The sequence below is a fragment of the Oncorhynchus nerka genome, linkage group LG20 (genome assembly GCF_034236695.1).
Source record: "Oncorhynchus nerka isolate Pitt River linkage group LG20, Oner_Uvic_2.0, whole genome shotgun sequence".
Taxonomy (NCBI): Eukaryota; Metazoa; Chordata; class Actinopteri; order Salmoniformes; family Salmonidae; genus Oncorhynchus; species Oncorhynchus nerka.
Window position 1 is genome coordinate 74737342 of NC_088415.1, and position 20159 is coordinate 74757500.

Genomic DNA, 20159 nt, shown 5'->3' on the forward strand with positions numbered 1-20159 from the left:
AAGAAACATTCTAATCAAATTTCTCCTTATGCATTTATAATTGATATGCAATCAGTCACTTGAGACAGATACCTCCGACAGGTATTCATCCATTACATTTGGGCTTGTGCTCATTTCATGGTGCCTGCCTGTTCTACTTTTGTTGTTTATGCGTATTCAAATGAAAAGATGTAATTATCAGTTACTCATTTGAAATGTCTCTCTTGGTAGTGAAAGTGCCTGATCTCCACAGAGACCTTTCTATCCTGCAGGGGTGTGTTAAGATGCCCTTTGAGAGGAAACAGATAAAACTACATCAACATTTAAATCTTTTCACTGTGATCCAAATGATAAACTTGATTAAATCTGTCAAAAGTGAAATCGTTTTGTTTTTTTGTTGCTCTGGGATAGGATAAATGTAGTGTTTGGTGGTGAGCAGTAAATAGTTATATTGCCATCAAAATGATTACATCTATTCAGTAATTAGTTGATAAAAGCTACCAAGGTCAATCCGATGGGAGATTGCTCTCTCTCTATTATTCTCGGTCTCCAACAACCTCTTCTCTCGCTCTTTCTATCTCTCTCTCTGCCAATGCTTCGGTCTTCCCTTCTCCAGCAGAGATTGTTTTTGGAAAACAATAGTTATTGGTGAAATGTCTGGCACAGGAAGTACCCATTGCTAATCATAATCTAGATGTAGATATCCTATTGTGTTTGATCAGGTAGGGAATATAACAGAAACCAGTAATACACTAAATGGAAAATTAACTCCAGCTAATTGTTCAGCATACACTGCATGCTCCGATTAAAAACAACTCAATTTGATATAGGAGGAAGACAAACAACAATATTACTACTAAAGTAATGTATTAAATGCATATGTAAAACAACTGAGCAACAATACCAGTATAAGCCTACAACTGAACAAATGTTACCTTGACCTTTTATGATTTCAATTACATTAAATTCATATAATGAGAAATTCGTGCAAGACAACGCTGTAATGTTGATTATTAAATCAAAGGGCTCTACTCTATCTGTAAAGCTGAAGCGTTACAGATTCCGTGGTAGAAATGTAAAGGTAATTTCCGATTGAGCCGACATAGCCAGCGCATAGCATGAATGAAGTCTCCGCTAAAGCAGGAAAATTGCCTTTCAATTTCAATCACGCTGTAAAACTGAACTTTCCTCCATGCAGATTAAATAGAAGTCCAAGAAGAGACACACAATAAACAAACAACATCGGAAAGTATTCAGACCCCTTGACTTTTTCCACATTTTGAAACGTTACAGCATTATTCTAAAATAGATTCAAATGTTTTTTTTCTCTCATCAATCTACACACAATACCCCATAATGACAAAGCAAAAACAGGTTTGTAAAAAAACTGAAATATCACATTTACATAAGTATTCAGTCCCTTTATTCAGTAGTTTGTTGAAGTACCTTTGGCAGCGATTACAGCCTCTAGTCTTCTTGGGTATGACGCTATAAGCTTGGCACACCTGTATTTGGGGAGTTTCTCCCATTCTTCTCTGCAGATCCTCTCAAGCTCTGTCAGGTTGGATGGGGAGCGTCACTGCACAACTATTTTCAGGTCTCTCCAGAGATGTTCGATCAGTATCAAGTCCGGGCTCTGGCTGGGCTACTCAAGGACATTCAGAGACTTGTCCCAAAGCGTTGTCTTGGCTGTTTGCTTAGGGTCGTGGTCCTGTTGGAAGGTGAACCTTCACCCTAGTCTGAGGTCCTGAGAGCTCTGCAGCAGGTTTTCATCAAGGATCTCTCTATACTTTGCTCAGTTAATTTTTTCCTAGTCTCCCAGTCCCTCCCGCTGAAAAACATCCCCACAGCATGATGCTGCCACCACCATGCTTCAGATTAGGGATGGTGCCAGGTTTCATCTAGACGTGATGCTTGGCATTCAGGTTAATGAGTTCAATTTTGGTTTCATCAGATCAGAGTATCTTGTTTCTCATGGTCTGAGAGTCTTTAGGTACCTTTTGGCAAACTCCAAGCGGGCTGTCATGTGCCTTTTACTGAGGGGTGGCTTCCGTCTAGCCACTCTACCATAATGGCCTGATTGGTGGAGTGCTGCAGAGATAGTTGTCCTTCTGGAAGGTTCTCCCATCTCCACAGAAGAACTATAGAGCTCTGTCAGAGTGACCATCAGATTCTTGGTCACCTGCTAGACCAAGGCCCTTCTCCCACGATTGCTCAGTTTGGTCAGGCGGCCAGCTCTAGGAATAGTCTTGGTGGTTCTAAACTTCTTCCATTTAAGAATGATAGAGGCCACTGTGTTCTTGGGGACATTCAATACTGCAGACATTTTTTGATACCCTTCCCCATTTCTGTGCCTCGACACAATGCTGTCTGCCTGTTGCTGACTCTTAGCAAACTTTTAGAAAAAATTGTGTTTGACCTGATACAATACTATTTCTCTGTAAACAAATTAACAAGAGACTTTCAGCATTCTTATAGAAATGGGCACTCAACATGTACTGCACTGACAAATGACTGATGATTGGTTGAAAGAAATTGATAATAAGAAGATTTTGGGAGCTGTATTGTTAGATTTCAGTGCAGCCTTTGATATCATTGACCATAACCTGTTGAAAAAATGTGTGTGTTATGGCTTTTCAACCTCTGTCATAGAACACATAGGGTATTCTTTAATGTAAGCTTATCTAATGTTAAACATGTAAAGGGTGTTGTACCGCAGGGCAGCTCTCTTGGTCGTCAATTATTTAACATAATTTTTTTAACCAATGACCTGCCATTGACATTAAACAGTCTGTGTGTCTATGCATGCTGATGATTAAACCCTATACGCATCAACAATCACAACTAGAGAAATCACTGCAACCCTAAACAGAGATTTGCTGGCGGTTTTAAGAATGGGTGGCTAGTAACTAGTCCTGAACATTATTTTGCTCCTTTGCACCCCATTATTTTTATTTCTACTTTGCACATTCTTCCATTGCTAAACTACCATTCCAGTGTTTTACTTGCTATATTGTATTTACTTTGCCACCATGGCCTTTTTTGCCTTTACCTCCCTTCTCACCGCATTTGCTCACATTGTATATAGACTTGTTTATACTGTATTATTGACTGTATGTTTGTTTACTCCATGTGTAACTCTGTGTCGTTGTATCTGTCGAACTGCTTTGCTTTATCTTGGCCAGGTCGCAGTTGTAAATGAGAACTTGTTCTCAACTTGCCTACCTGGTTAAATAAAGGTGAAATAAAAAATAAATAAATAAAAATCTATTATACTAGTCCTGAACATCTATTAAACTCCTGAACATCTATTAAACTAAGAGCATTGCATTTGGTACAGATCATTCCCTAAGTTCTAGACCTGAGCTGAATCTGATCATGAATAATGTGGCTGTTGAACAAGTTGAGTAAACTAAATTTGTCACGTGTGCTCCCTCTCTGGCCTCTAGGTCAACCAGGCTGCAGATTATTGCGCACACCTGTCACCATCGTCACATGCATCAGCACCTCATGACAGTCACCTGGACTCCATCACCTCCTTGATTACCTGCCCTATGCATGTCACTCCTTTTGGTTCCTCTCCAAGGCATTATTGTTTCTGTTTCATGTCTGTGCGTTGTTCGTATATCTTGTTTTGTATTATGTTTCGTTTATTTATTCAATTATTCACTCCCTGAACTTGCTTCCCGACTCCCTGCGCACACTTTACAAAATGACTTGGTGTGCAAACTGTCATGGTCAAAACATATTGATTCAATGGTTGTGAAGTTGGGGAGAGGTCTGTCTGTGATAAAGAGCTCTAGTTTTACCTTATCTTGATTATTGCCCAGTCATATGGCCAGGTGCTGCAAAGAAGGTCAGGTGCTGCTCTTCACTGTAATCAGAGGGCTAATATCAATACTACGCATGCCAGTCTTTCTTGGCTAAAACAATCCCTTTTTGTTTTTATAAGAAACATTCATGTTATGAAAAGTCCAAATTGTTTGCATGGTCAACTTACACTGAGACTCACACTTACCCCACCAGGGGTCTTTTCACAGTCCCCAAATCCAGAACAAATTCAAGAAAACATACAGTATTATATAGTCATGATTGCATGGAACTCCCATCAAAGTGAACAGCAAAACTGGTCTCAAAAATCAGATAGAGCAACACCTCACCAGACAACGCCTCTCCCCTAATTGACCTAGATATTGTGTGTATGTACACACATGTAGGCTATGTGTGACCTTTTACATTTATATAGTTCTGTCCTTGAGCTGTTCTTCTCTAATAATGTTCTGTATTATTTCATGTTTTCTATGGACTCAAGGAAGAGTAGCAGCTGCTATAGCAACAGCTAATGGGGGTCCTAATAAAATACAAAAAATACCAAACAAACTTGTATAAAAAAAATGGTATTTTTCACATTTGTCTCTGCAGAAATCATCTGATGAGATCCCCTCCTGAGTCACATGATGATGCTTAATGTGTTCACAAAGCAGAAGGGAAGGAGTTGATGATAACAAACTGTCTCCTCATACAGCCCCGGGAACCCACCTGCTCTAAAGGTCAGGAATGAACTCACACTGCTCAGCCCCTCCCTCCCTCCCAATAATGAAAATAGTGAGTTGCGAGGGCTGTTAAGAAGACCAAAAATGTACCCTATGAGTACATACCAATACATTACACACTACAAACCCAAAACACATATGTCACTACCAACAGTGAGTCCCTGCTGAGATCACTGAGGCTGAGATGGTACAACACGACTAATACAGTACAGCTCTTTGCATTACAGCTCTACAATACTGTGATAGCACAGAAACCAGACAGAGATGGAGACAGAGATGGAGATTGTGATCGAGAGTCTATATGTGAGTCTGTTTGGTTTTGAACTGTGAGAGTCACCTACCCGTTGTATTTATAGTTATGTGCAACAGCACCATAGCAATCCAAGAGCAGCATCTGATGTGGTGAATAACAGTAGAGCTATCCCAGCATGCCCCTGGCCACAGGCCTCATAGTGGAGGTGCATCCCAAATGACACCCTATATGGTGCACTACTTTGACCAGGCCCATAGAGGTCTGGTCTAAAGTTGTGCACTATATAGGGAAAAGGTTGCCATTTTGCATGCACGCTGGGCCTTATTACCATATCGAACCCCATGCGGATGCTGATATATTGGGCATAAAAATAGAGGTAGTACTTCAATAGCCTATTGATAACATTTTCATAGATACATTTAAATATCTATTGCAATAGATGCAGATGTATTTTTCTCCATAGCACTGATGTCCCAATATTTTTCTCTCTTTGTAAAGGAAATTTGAGCTGGGATAATGTCTGTATGCCGGTAAACAGATAAGCCTTCTCTCTCTGGGCAGGTAGCTTAGTAGTGGGCGGCAGGTAGCCTAGTGGTTAGAGCGTTGGGCCACTAACTGAAAGGCTGCTGGTTTGAATAGCTGAGCTGAACAAAGTGAAAAATCTATTGACGTGCCATTGAGCAAGGCACTTACCCCTAATTTGCTTCAAGGGTGCTGTACTACTATGGCTGACCCTGTAAAACAACACATTTCACTGCACCTATCTGGTGTATGTGACAATAAAAACATATACAGTACCAGTCAAAAGTATGGACACCTGCTCATTCAAGGGTTTTTCTTTATTTTTACTATTTTCTACAGAATATTTTTAATAATTTTTAATTTAACCTTTATTTAATAGCGAAGACATCAAAACTATGAAATAACACATGTAGTAACCAAAAAAGTGTATTTTATATTTGAGATTCTTCAAAGTAGCCACCCATTGCCTTGACAGCTTTGCACACTCTTGGCATTCTCTCAACCAGCTTCATGAGGTAGTCTCCTGGAATGCATTTCAATTAACAGGTGTGCCTTGTTAAAAGTTAATTGTGGAATGTCTTTACTTTTTAATGCGTTTGAGCCAATCAGTTGTGACAAGGTAGGGGTGGTATACAGAAGATAGCCCTATTTGGTAAAATACCAGAGTCAATATTATGGCAAGAACAGCTCAAATAAGCAAAGAGAAACAACAGTCAATGCGGAAAATTTCAAGAACTTTGGAAGTTTCTTCAAGTCCAGTCACAAAAACCATCAAGCGCTATGATGAAACATGGTCTCATGAGGACCGCCACATGAAAGGAAGACCCAGAGTTACCTCTGCTGCAGAGGACAAGTTCATTAGAGTTAACTGCACCTCAGATTGCAGCCCATATAAATGCTTCTCAGAGTTCAAGTAACAGACACATCTCAATATCAACTGTTCAGAGGAGGCTGCGTGAATCAGGCCTTCATGGTCGAATTGCTGAAAAGAAACCACTACTAAAGGACACCAATAAGAAGAGACTTGCTTGGGCCAAGAAATACGAGCAATGGACATTAGACCGGTGGAAATCTGTCCTTTGGTCTGATGAGTCCAAATTGGAGATTTTTGGTTCCAACCGCTGTATCTTGTGAGATGCAGAGTAGGTGAAGGGATGATCTCTGCATGTGTGGTTCCAACCATGAAGCATGGAGGAGGAGGAGTGATGGTGTGGGGGTGCTTTGTTGGTGACACTGTCTGTGATTGATTTAGAATTCAAGGCACACTTAACCAGCATGGATACCACAGCATTCTACAGCGAGACGCCATCCCACAGGCTGTGTTTGACCAAGAAGGCGAGTGATGGAGTGCTGCATCAGATGACCTGTCCTCCACAATCACCCGACCTCAACCCAATTGAGATGGTTTGGGATGAGTTGGACCGCAGAGTGAAGGAAAAGCAGCCAACAAGTGCTCAGCATATGTGGGAACTACTTCCCATATGTGGGAACTACTGTTGGAAAAGCATTCCTCATGAAGCTGGTTGAGAGAATGCCAAGGGTGTGCAAAGCTGTCATCAAGGCAAAAAATTATTCACTATTATTCGACAATGTAGAAAATAGTAAAAATAAAACCTTTGACTGGTACTGTATGTATATATTTGTTTCTTGATCCATTGAAATGGGTCTCCATCATTCACATTAATTAAACATTTGTAATATTCCTATACAATATCAACAAATATTTTTGATAGGGCATCTAGGCATGATATTGATTTCCAATCTATGTGAAATGGGTTAAACAGCCATATAATTAAATAATAATAAATTATTTATTTCAAATGAAATCAATGTTTGTCTGTTTATTACTATCAAAAGAATTATAACATGTCATCAGGAGGCAGCCACACAGTAAAGGCATTAAAGCGTATTGTATTTAGAGCGGTAAAACCGTAACAGATAGCTTTAATCCTTTTTATAGACAGAGTTGTGCAGTCAGTGGTTTTGTCCCGCACCTTATAACCTATTTAATTTACTACTTTTGACCAGGGGCCTGTAGGGCTTTGGTCGAAAATAGTGCACTACATAGGGAATAGGGTGCCATTTGGGACACAACCAATCTCTCCCAGGATAGGTTACTTGTAGCCACCATGGTTGTAATCAATTAAAATGGCTGTGTGGGGCTATCTAATCACTAACCACGCTTCTGTTTTCTTTGTGATTAATTCCTTCCCCTTACTGTCTAAAACACAGTTTTGAGGACAGATTGGAAAGAGAACAACTCAAGTGGAACAAAGCAGTGCAGGGAACTGACTGGGATTAGTGGTAGCTACTTCAGGACAATTATAATCTGGCTTCTGTCCAGATTCCTTATATAACACTACTCATAATTGGACCTGTGTTGAAGAAGTGTGGAAACAACAATGCCTGTCTCCCAAATAATAACCTATTCCGTATATAGTTCCCTTACAGGGCTTAGGTCAAAACTTTTCTTATTTTACCTTTACTTTACCAGGTAAATTGACTGAGAACACATTCTCATTTACAGCAACGATCTGGGGAATAGTTACAGGGGAGAAGAGGGGGATGAATGAGCCAATTGTAAACTGGGGATTATTAGGTAACCAGATTGGGCATTTAGCCAGGACACCGGGTTTGACACCCCTACTCTTACAACAAGTGCCATGGGGATCTTTAATGACCTCAGAGTCAGGACACCCATTTAACAACCCATCCGAAAGACAGCAGGGCATTGTCCCCAATCACTACCCTGGGGCACTTTTTAGACCAGAGGAAAGAGTGCCTCCTACTGGCCCTCCAACACCACTTCCAGCAGCACCTGGTCTCCCATCCAGGGACTGACCAGGACCAACCCTGCTAAGCTTCAGATGCAAGCCAGCAGTGGTATGCTTCTGGCTAAAAACTTGAGCACTATATAGGGATTAGGGTGACATTTGGGGAACAACCAATGCCTGTGTTGTCCAATGGTATAGCTATAACATCAAATGTGAATTTCTGTTTTATTTCAAACTCAGATATTGACATATTAAATGGGTCCCGTCATCACCTTTTCTGACTCCTACAATCTACAATGAGAAAAATATAGTATATCCAGCAGAACATACAGTATGTAGAATAGAAAAACCTTGAAGGTGGGCACTTTGAAAAAACTTAACTCAGTCTCTGTCTGATTACAGTAGACATGATCCATCTCAGTGTTCTCAGAGAATCCATTTCGGAGCAGAATCGTGAAATGGAGTAGCACTCTCCACCCGACCCAGGCTAGGCAAAGAAGATTGAGGTAGCAGTGCAGCACCAGACATAATCTGAATAGGCCTTGTTTGTGTCCCAAATGCACCCTATGCCCTACATAGTGCAATAAAAAAAACATTTGGGGCCACTCATATGCAAAATGCTTCAATTTTTTAAAACTTTTTTTTCACAAAAAACAGATAAAGCAACACCTCACAGCACAACGCCTCTCCCCTATTTGACCTGGATAGTTTGTGTGTATGTATTGATATGTAGACTGCCTTTTATTTATATTTTATGTAGTTCTGTCCTTGAGCTGTTCTTGTCTATTAATGTTCTGTATTATGTTTCATGTGGACCCCAGGAAGAGTAGCTGCTGCTTTTGCAACAGCTAAAATACCAAGAAATGTGATCAGACCCCTATGGGTCATGGTCAAAAGTAGTGCACTACATAGGGAATAGGGTGCCATTTGGGACATATACCCTTCCCTCTCACAACAGCAGTTCAATTGGTGATAATAGGCTCCATTCAGGCCTAGTATTGAATTGATTCTCTCTCCCTCTCTCAATTCAATAGACTTTATAGACATGGCAAGTTAAATGACATACTGTACATTGTCAAAGTATACACATCTCTCTCTCTCTCTCTCCCTCCCTCTCTCTCTCCCCTCTATCTCTCCCCTCTCTCTCTCTCTCCCCTCTCTCTCGCCATTTTGATTATTGGACTGAATGTAACACAGTCATTGCTAAATCAGTAACACAGACAGGAGAGACACTCCATGGTATATTTAATAGAGACGTGGTAGAGAATGGTAATGTTCACGACATGAGCCCAGGAAAGCCAGCCAGCCAGGGAAGCTAAACGTGGGTCCTGAAAATGGAGGTTCAGTGGCAACCGGTGCTGTTTCACCTGACAGGTCCGCCGTCATAAAGGTGCTTTATATTGCTGACTGCTGAGCACAGAAAATAAAGAGTTTGTCCAGTTTATTTGCTCTGTCATGTTCGCTGTTTACATGTATTTTCGACACAAAATCTGTCAAAGTATGTCTTTATGTTCTCAGGAAAACAGACACTCTCACAAATATGCTTTGCTGTAGCAGCCCATGAGGAAACCAGTCAAATCAATGTCATAGGACAACAACTGAAACGACAAATAGGGTGCCATTTGAGACGCAGCCCATAGAAAGAAGGGAACTTACATCTGTGATTCCAGCCTCCAGAATGATCACCTTGGCCTCCTTCTCCACTGCATCCTTCTGGTGAACTGGGAACGGGAGAAACAGGAGCTTGTGTGAGACTAGACTGCTGTCAATTAAAAAAATATATATTTCACCTTTATTTAACCAGTTGAGACCTGGCCAAGATAAAGCAAAGCAGTGCGACAAAAACAACACACAGTTACACATCGAACAAACCAAAGTACAGTCAATAACACAATAGAAAGTCTATATACAGTGTGTGCAAATGGAGTAAGGAGGTAAGGCAATAAATAAGCCATAGTAGTGAAGTAATTACAATTTAGCAATTTAACACTGGAGTGATAGATGTGCAGAAATACTGGTGTGCAAAAGAGCAAAATAGTCAATTAAAACAATATGGGGATGAGGTAGGTAGTTGGGTGGGCTATTTACAGATGGGCTATGTACAGCTGCAGCGATCGGTAAGCTGCTCAGATAGCTGATGCTTAAAGTAAGTGAGGGAGATATAAGTCTCCAACTTCAGCGATTTTTGCAATTCCTTCCAGTCATTGGCAGCAGAGAACTGGAAGGAAAGGCAGCGAATCTCTCTTATAGTAGAATATGTGAAGCAGGTGGTTAGAGGAGCAGCTCCAAGGAGAGACAGTCTATGTCGAAATGGTGCCCTATGCCAATATAGTGCGCTACTGTTGACCAAGGGCAAAAGTAGGGTACTCAAAAGGGAATAGAGAGTCATTTGGGACACAGACCACCACTGTCTACTAATCTATTTCTACACAATTGGTTAATAACTAGCACTAGATTAAATAACGTGCTGAAGGCATCGAGTGTATTTTAAATAGGCCTGAGGATATTTGATATAAAAGCAAAATCAAGGTTTATTTACCTCTTGGTGATTGAACTAGCAATAACAAGGTTTATTTACCTCTTGGTGATTGAACTAGCAATAACAAGGTTTATTTACCTCTTGGTGATTGAACTAGCAATAACAAGGTTTATTTACCTCTTGGTGATTGAACTAGCAATAACAAGGTTTATTTACCTCTTGGTGATTGAACTAGCAATAACAAGGTTTATTTACCTCTTGGTGATTGAACTAGCAATAACAAGGTTTATTTACCTCTTGGTGATTGAACTAGCAATAACAAGGTTTATTTACCTCTTGGTGATTGAACTAGCAATAACAAGGTTTATTTACCTCTTGGTGATTGAACTAGCAATAACAAGGTTTATTTACCTCTTGGTGATTGAACTAGCAATAACAAGATTTATTTACCTCTTGGTGATTGAACTAGCAATAACAAGGTGTATTTACCTCTTGGTGATTGAACTAGCAATAACAAGGTTTATTTACCTCTTGGTGATTGAACTAGCAATATCAAGGTGTATTTACCTCTTGGTGATTGAACTAGCAATAACAAGGTTTATTTACCTCTTGGTGATTGAACTAGCAATAACGTATGTATTTTTTCTTACTGGTAAATTATATTTCCATCTCTTTTTGCAACTGTTGAATATATTAAGGCGAATCGTACCCGAAATAGATTTATAAAGCTCACGTTGAAACCTTCCTTCCTTCCACTGCCTTAAGAGGAAATAATTGTGAGGTTTAATTGAAATTCATGGAGGACTAATATTAAAGGAAGAACAAAATGTTATGAAAAACTGTGCATAATTGGCATTCACTTTGTTTTCCATGTGAAAGCACCTCCTTTGTTGACACATCCGGCAGATGAAGGATATGCAAATAACCTGAGGAGAGCTCTTCTAGGTCCCAAATGGCATCCTATTTCCTATTGTACATTACTTTTGACCGGGTCCTTATAGAGCTCTGGTCAAAAGTAGTGCACTATGTAGGGAATTGGATGCCATTTGAGACATAACACTCAACTCTATTACGTTCTCCAAATCCATCCAATAGCCTATCTAATGAGTGTTTTAATCTATCACAGTAATTCTTTGCTCTCGTCAATTTATGCAGAGTCCAGTATAATTACGCTGGGCGGCTTCAGCTGGGTGATTTGATTGAACTGAACTAAGCTCTGAACCTGAGGAGGGGAGCGTGACCACCATGTCTGCCATGGACCAGGCTGTCAAAAAGGATGTCTTAATAATGCTGTCAGAGCCAGACCACCTGGGCTACACACATACGTAATGACCACTGGGCCATTTCTACTGAACCACAGCCACTGGAGTCAGTCTACTCCATAGCCATTACACCACTGTCCAGTACATGCTTTGCAGAGCAGAAACTTGTGCGCAGCCAGTGGTAACGCACTGCCTTAGCAAGTGAAACATGCCCACAAAGACAATGACATAAAAACCCAGACAGTCAATTAACTGCAACCAGACATCGCAACATGATGAGCATAAAATAAACAATCAAACAAGTAAACAGACAAATGAACATGAAAAGACTCCCAATGCTGTCCATGGGAGGGATCCAACAAGTACACAGCAACAAGCGGGACTTCTCTTCCTGGTGCTTGAATGTAATTACAGCCAGACAGTCTTTCATTAGACAATACTTTTGGCATCGCAACACCACATTGTGGAGCGTGGCTTCCCCACATCCAGCCTCCTCTCCTCTCCTCTCCTCTCCTCTCCTCTCCTCTCCTCTCCTCTCCTCTCCTCTCCTCTCCTCTTCCACAGACTCTTAATGAACAGCTGCCTAACTAGAGCACGGCAACTCAACACCAGAATGAGCAAGTTCATTTGTATCACACTGAGTGATTCCCAAATCATAACCTGCATGGATGGATCTTTGAAACTACTAACAAACTACAAAGCGGGCAAGGGTCATTTGGCTATTTTGTTAACAATTTGTATACCTGCAGGTTTCGAAATGTCTGAGGTATGATGAGACATTTTGAATACACATTGCAAAAGTAAACCAGATACAGGTTTTCATTGCATGTATTATATTATTTCCATATCCCCATCATTCCATTTTATATATACCCTTTTCAGTGTGCTCCATCTTTTGTTACACAGTATCACAGGCAAGATTGTTGTATAAGAAAGAGTGAGCAGTGGAAGAAAGATCTCCCTCTATGAGCGAGTAGCTGCCTTTTTCCCTTGGAGAATATACATAGGAGTTTCATTTGTCACCCCGTGTCCTCAGTTCTGCTTTATGTTAACTCAATGTATCAGAAACACCTTGAGGGGAACAAAACAGCCTGGATTCAAAACATTCTCAATATTTAACCATTGACTGAAGGAAAAGGCCTGGTTCTATGTGTATGAGTTCAGAGCCCAGAATGGGATGCTGTGTCGCACCGGGGACTGCTCCTGAGCACATTTGATGGGAAGAACAACCCCATCACTTTGTGATACAGTACACAGATGTAATCACATTACCTGATCATGATAGCAGTGATCCCTGAAAATAATCTAATATATCGCGGTGTGTTTTCTGCTCTCTGAAATATGACAGCGTGAGAAGGAAGGTGACTTGATAAGTCATATTTATAATATTTTGTGTCTAAAGACCATGTCACCATCCAGTTGTCAAAACCAATTCCAGAGTCATTTTTCAAATGCTTTTAATTACATATTGTATTCGGAGGTCTCACTTGCATTAATTTGATTTCTGATATCAACATTTCAGCCTTCAATCTCTTTCAAATGATGTTTTTCTCCAATCTCCAACACCCTAGCCTTATTGCCTCCAGTAATTTAGACTGCAATATGAAGCAATGAGCAATGGGAGACGACTTAGAGCATCACAAAGACAATGCAATATGTAATCAAATTAAAAGCAGGGGGGAGAAATGGCATCCCAGGCCACCTGGGGCAAGGAGCCATTACCTCTCTGTGGAGGGGAGAGAGCAGTACTCCATCATACACTGCCTGCATCCCAAATAGGCACCATATTCCCTTTATGGTCAAAGGTAGTGCACTATGTAGGGAATTGGGTAACATTTGGGAAGCAGCCACTGTCTGCCAGCTGAATAATGGTAAACAAGCTCCATCTCTATCGAAACATTTATCATCAATCTCCACTGCTTGGAGAGTCTGGCTAACACTGGGAATGGAATGATATTCATGTCAAAATGTACACACTGTATGTTACTGTTACATGGTTCCACTTTGAGTAACGGTTATAATACCAAATATCGAAGAATATATTTTTTTGTTGTGTAATGTGCTTGGTCTCAATATGAAAATGATACCGATTTTCATAACACGGCAGTTTAAGCAAGATCTGAGCAATTTTGTTGAGACAATACTTTTGTTTTGTTGTTGTTCATATTTTATTTGATTATTAGATGTTGCCGTTCATATTTTATTTGGGTATTAGATGTTGCCGTTCATATTTTATTTGGGTATTAGATGTTGCCGTTCATATTTTATTTGGGTATTAGATGTTGCCGTTCATATTTTATTTGGGTATTAGATGTTGCCGTTCATATTTTATTTGGGTATTAGATGTTGCCGTTCATATTTTATTTGGGTATTAGATGTTGCCGTTCATATTTTATTTGGGTATTAGATGTTGCCGTTCATATTTTATTTGGGTATTAGATGTTGCCGTTCATATTTTATTTGGGTATTAGATGTTGCCGTTCATATTTTATTTGGGTATTAGATGTTGCCGTTCATATTTTATTTGGGTATTAGATGTTGCCGTTCATATTTTATTTGGGTATTAGATGTTGCCGTTCATATTTTATTTGGGTATTAGATGTTGCCGTTCATATTTTATTTGGGTATTAGATGGTGACATGTTATGTAATGTTGTCACTCCACACTGGCAGTTATTTTTCTGTTGCATTCAGGTGCAGGTACTAAACTGCAATGACAATGTACAGTATACAAACATCTGATTTTATGGGCCCTGGTTAAAAGTAGTGCACTATAGGGAATAGGGTGCCATTTAGGATTCAGCCTATGACACAAACAACCCTCCTACAGAGGGTAAACAACAACAACACCCGCCAACAACAATTCATGACCCTGCATAAATGAATTGAGGTTACTGCACTAACATGTAATACAGACTACGACATCGCAGCCTCGACTTTCAACAGCAATCAGCATCATATTACAATCTGTAATGGAAGCTTTAATACTGTGCTGTTAACGCTGTCAACTAATTTTTAACCAAGAATAGAGTGATGGGTAATGAACCAAGTAATACATTTATGCATCACACTAATGCTATATAAGAACTAAGCCCAAAGAACTATGAATCTATACATTCTCATGAAGGATCTCACAGTCTAAAAGAAGATCTCTTTAAAAGTAAGAGAATGTCTAGTCTACCCAGAGTCCATGTGGGCTCCCTGTCCTCGTCTGAATTCTGCCCATCCATCACGGTTCACAGAATAGGGATGTCTCTCTTTTCTTTGTGTGAGGGATGGACGGATGGTGGGCAGGTAGCCTAGCGGTTAGAGCGTTGGGCCAGTAACCGAAAGGTCGCTGATTCAAATACCCGAAATGACAATTTTCTCCAGGAGCTCTGCACTACTATGTCTGACCATGTACAACAGGGTTCCCCAACTGGAGAATTTGGCCCTCAGGTGAATTTATTTGGCCCCCAAGTTTTCTTAGCAAAACTTTTTTTTTTGGGGGGGGGGGGGGGGGGGGACATAAAGACTGTAAAAACAGCAGCAAAACAGCTCCAAGTGATTTACATTTTGGAAATCTGTTCCAAAGTATGCCCAAGCTGACTCATCACATACGCTGCTGTTACTGTTTATTATCTATCTGTTGCCTAGTGACTTCATCCCTACCTATATGTACATACAGTATCTACCTCAATTACCGTGGACCCCTGCACATCGACTTGATACTGGTACCCCGCGTATATAGCCAAGTTATCGTTACTCATTGTGTATTTATTCCTTGTGTTATTATTGATCTTTTTGTTCTCTCTGCGTTGTTGGGAAGGACCCGTAAGTAAGCATTTCACTGTTAGTCCACACCTGTTATTTACAAAGCATGTGACAAATAACATTTGATTTGATCGTATACAAATGTAAGCAAGGTTTGAAATTATTATGCTTTAGTCAATCATTATATCTGTTTGGGCTTTTTTTGGTCAATTTACAGACTACAAATGATTTGCAATTATGTTCAGGCCCCCTGACCATGCGCTCAAGAAAAAAACCTTCCGCAGCTGAATCTAGTGTATTATCCTTGCTGTAAAATAACACATTTTACTGCACCTATCTGGGGATGGAAGGAGAGACAGAGAGGGAGGGAGAGAGAGAGAAAGAGAGAAATAGAGATGGAGGGAGGGCTGAAGGGAGGGGAGAGAGAGAGAGAGAGAGAGAGAGAGAAAGAGAGAGAGAGAGAAATAGAGATGGAGGGAGGGCTGAAGGGAGGGAGAGATTGGGCATAGAGGTTTGATAAGTGGAGGTAATGATAATTCTCTGGCAGCAGAAAAGCAACAAAAAATGGGACAGACACTATCATCCCGTCCACAGCAGGGATCTGAACCGCCAGGACAGACAGTATCAGCCCGTCCAGAGCAGGGATCTGAACCACCAGGACAGACAGTATCAGCCCGTCCACAGCAGGGGTCTGAACCGCCAGGACAGACAGTATCAGCCCGTCCACAGCAGGGGTCTGAACCGCCAGGACAGACAGTATCAGCCCGTCCACAGCAGGGATCTGAACCGCCAGGACAGACAGTATCAGCCCGTCCACAGCAGGGATCTGAACCGCCAGGACAGATAGTATCAGCCCGTCCACAGCAGGGGTCGGAACCACCAGGGGGTGCTCACGTTGAGAAACTTAAAGACACTCCATCTTCAACTTCAAATATTAAATCGACCTTCTCTGTGTTCCGCAAGGTACTCTCATTTAAAACATTACTGTTAATCCCTTTTTTTAGCATAAAAAGGTCAAATATAACATAACACTGGTAGTACCAGCAACATAAACCATGCTTATAAGAAGGAAGTGACAGAGAGAGCAGTCTGGCCTGTTACCCAGTTCCAGTACACTAGCATCTGTAGAATTTAGACCATAGGGACTCCGGGTAAAGCAATGTTCTGGATCCCGACTGGCACCCTATTCCCTACTTAGTGCACTACCTTTTGACCAGAGTCCTATGGGCCCTTGTCAAAAGTAGTGCACTATATAAGGAATAGGGTGTCATTTGGGATGTAAACAAAGCATTTGGTCTTATCAGGAGTGTTTGTCCTAGACACCCGACTGTCAGGAACCATTAACACACCACTTCCCACATAACCAGGCCTGACCCAGTTAGATACTGGGAGGAGGAGGGAGATAGTAAGCATCCCAAATGGCACCATATTCCCTATATAGTGCACTACTTTTGAACAGGGTCCAAAGGGAATAGGGTGCCATTTGTGATGCCACCATAGCCTGGGACACAGTGCAGTACAGTATCTTTCCAACTGAGTAGTGGAAAAAATTAGAGACCACTTATTGTTCATGACAGGAAAATTCACACGGACTGGCAACACTTAACGCCTCGCTCGCTCTCCTCCCTCTCTCTTTCTCTCTCCTCCCACGCCCTCTCTCTCGTTCTCTCTCCTCCCTCTCAGCACGTCCAAGGGGTGACTTTTACGTCTGACTCATCTCTCATCTCTCCAGCCGATTGAGTGAGTGAGGACCAACCGACCGGCTGGCAGCAGCCGCCAGCCAGCTCCAGCTCGCTCAAATATGATTGCTGCATGATCACTCGAGCATTTTAAAGACTCTCTGACAGCCCTATGCATGTCAATAGTTTAATAAAGGCTAGATGGCTCATTCGTAATGTAACAAAACTTGTGGTGTGTTGATTGCATATTTTTTTCAGTAAAATGTAGAGGTTATACACAGTTGTAAGCAGCAAAATGGACAAAACATTACACAAGGTTATCTGGTGCTTTCAAATGTGTTTGTAGCTTATCCTTTTGTGTGTGTGTGTGTGTGTGTGTTGGCATGTTTGTGTGCATGCTACGTGCGTGTGTGTGCACGTGTGTGTGTGTGCCGGTGTACGTGGGCGTGCACGTGTGTCTGAAACAGAGAGGGGACTGAAAGCCTTCTAGCACAGTTCCATGGTCAAGGCCATCTCACTGGGGAGCCTGCAGTGCAGTCAGAGCCTTTCCACTTGAAGGAAAAGTCTCCTGTTACTGCTGCAGGGAGGACAAGGGCTGACATACTGGGAAAACCTTGAACTTTCAATTGTTTCCAAGCACTGGAAGCTCCATACCCAATGCAGGCTATTTCTTAGATTGTGCTGGGTTTTTCAGACAGCGTATAATCGGCTGATGCTTATTACAAACAATCCATTCTGTATGACAGTCTTTAAAGTGTCCATGACCTTTTGTGTCAAATAATCAATATGTGACTGAATGTGTGGGTAGGATGGGATAAGCTGTAAAATGCTTTTGCACACGATTGAAAGTAGAATACTTGATAATAACAAAATAAACACTGAAGGAATTCATTCAACTTGCATAATGCTCAAGGCTCTGACAATGGTGTTACACATGCTTGGCATGTCCAGTCCAACCAGATTATTTCACTGGTATTTTCGCACAGTCATCCATTGTCCTGAGGAGGTGAGTGCACTGCCTGCAGTAAAGACCTTTATTAATAACATAGCAATAATAGCCTAGCACCCTGGGACAGCTGTACACACTCAGTTGCGTGGACACCAGGAGACCATGACAATGTCACTATGCTGGGAGGACAGCAGCGGAGCACGCCTGTATCACCCCGGCCCAGGGTTACAGACGGACACACGGGCTGATGGGTAAATCTGTGATAAGAGAGGCCTCACTTCACTATGCTATCCTCCACGGACAAGTCCTCTTGTCCTGCAGCACGTAATTACAAACCTGGCTCTTAGCTGGACGAAGAAGAAGAGAACTCTCTGATTGACCGATGAAAAGTCCCCCAAAACCGACAGCGGTGGATGGAACTATCAAGGGACATCTGTGTAAAGAGATATCAGTGGAGGACTGTCACTTTATTTCGCCACATGCAGCAGCCAAGAAGAAGAAAAATTGTAAATCCTGAAACCATATAAATGCCTCCAGGAGGTACGGGAAACTGGAGACTGGCCAGACGCTGCCTGTATGAACGGTTAGAGCAGGCTTGGGAAACTGGAGACTGGCCAGACGCTGCCTGTATGAACGGTTAGAGCAGGCTTGGGAAACTGGAGACTGGCCAGACGCTGCCTGTATGAACGGTTAGAGCAGGCTTGGCAAACTGGAGACTGGCCAACGCTGCCTGTATGAACGGTTAGAGCAGGCTTGGGAAACTGGAGACTGGCCAGACGCTGCCTGTATGAACGGTTAGAGCAGGCTTGGGAAACTGGAGACTGGCCGGCCAGACGCTGCCTGTATGAACGGTTAGAGCAGGCTTGGGAAACTGGAGACTGGCCAGACGCTGCCTGTATGAACGGTTAGAGCAGGCTTGGGAAACTGGAGACTGGCCAACGCTGCCTGTATGAACAGTTAGAGCAGGCTTGGGAAACTGGAGACTGGCCAGACGCTGCCTGTATGAACGGTTAGAGCAGGCTTGGGAAACTGGAGACTGGCCAGACGCTGCCTGTATGAACGGTTAGAGCAGGCTTGGGAAAAGGGCCAATACGGCCCGCAGAATCATGCTCAGATCTCTTAAGGAATTTACGATAGTAAAGTTTTGAAAAACGTATTTGCTATTCAAATTAAAAGCCCAATGAATACTCGCCTTTGTGTAATGATTTAACTCCCACCGTTTGTGGGACATTTATTTTGAAGGCACGTATAAATAACACCTGCACGAGGACAGACAGTGACTGGCAGGCTGATACACACGTCACAGTTACAAATAGTAGCTAGCTAGAAATGAGATTTTTAAAAGAAAAGGAAAGTAGACAATGAATGTAGGGTTTTCCAGCAAGAGTGTCAAGACGAACAGTGACACGACGTGTTGAGGGCATCGCAGAGAATATGGAACAACAGTTGAAAGACAAGGTAAAGGATTGCACCTATTTCTCCTTGGCCCTGGATGAGAGCAGTGATGCACGTGACACAAAGCAGTTGTTGATATTCTTATAAGGCATAACCCCAGACTTTGACATTACAGAGGAGCTTGCTTCAGTGCAGTAAATGAAAAGAAAAGAGCACAACCACAGGGAAATATTTATTGGAGGAGGTTAATAAGTGTGTGGCAAAGCTGGGACTGAGTTTTGAAAAGTTATCCAGTGTGACCACTGATGGGTGCCCAAACAGGAAAAGGATACAAGATCAAGTAGCTGAGCTGAACCCAGATCAGAAAATTATTTTCCTGCATGGCATTATTCATCAGGAGGTGCTCTGTAAATGTGTTCTGAAAATGAGCCATTTTGTGGATACAGTCACTAAAGTGGTAAACTAAGAGCAAAATCTTTAAACCACAGGCAATTTGTCTCACTGTTGGAAGAGACAGAGTCGGGTTATGCAGATCTCCCCTACCACACAAACGTGAGATGAC

At 41.7% G+C, this 20159-nt stretch overlaps 1 protein-coding gene across 2 annotated transcripts in view; it reads right to left on the reverse strand.

Moving 5' to 3' along the window:
- LOC115103131 (receptor-type tyrosine-protein phosphatase N2-like) overlaps nucleotides 1-20159 on the reverse strand; it is a 156556-nt gene that overhangs the window by 55205 nt on the left and 81192 nt on the right. For both annotated transcript variants that reach the window (XM_029623808.2, XM_029623805.2), the window contains exon 14: nucleotides 9738-9802. In XM_029623808.2, coding sequence (XP_029479668.1) covers nucleotides 9738-9802 — 65 coding nt within the window. The remainder of the gene's footprint in view (nucleotides 1-9737; nucleotides 9803-20159) is intronic.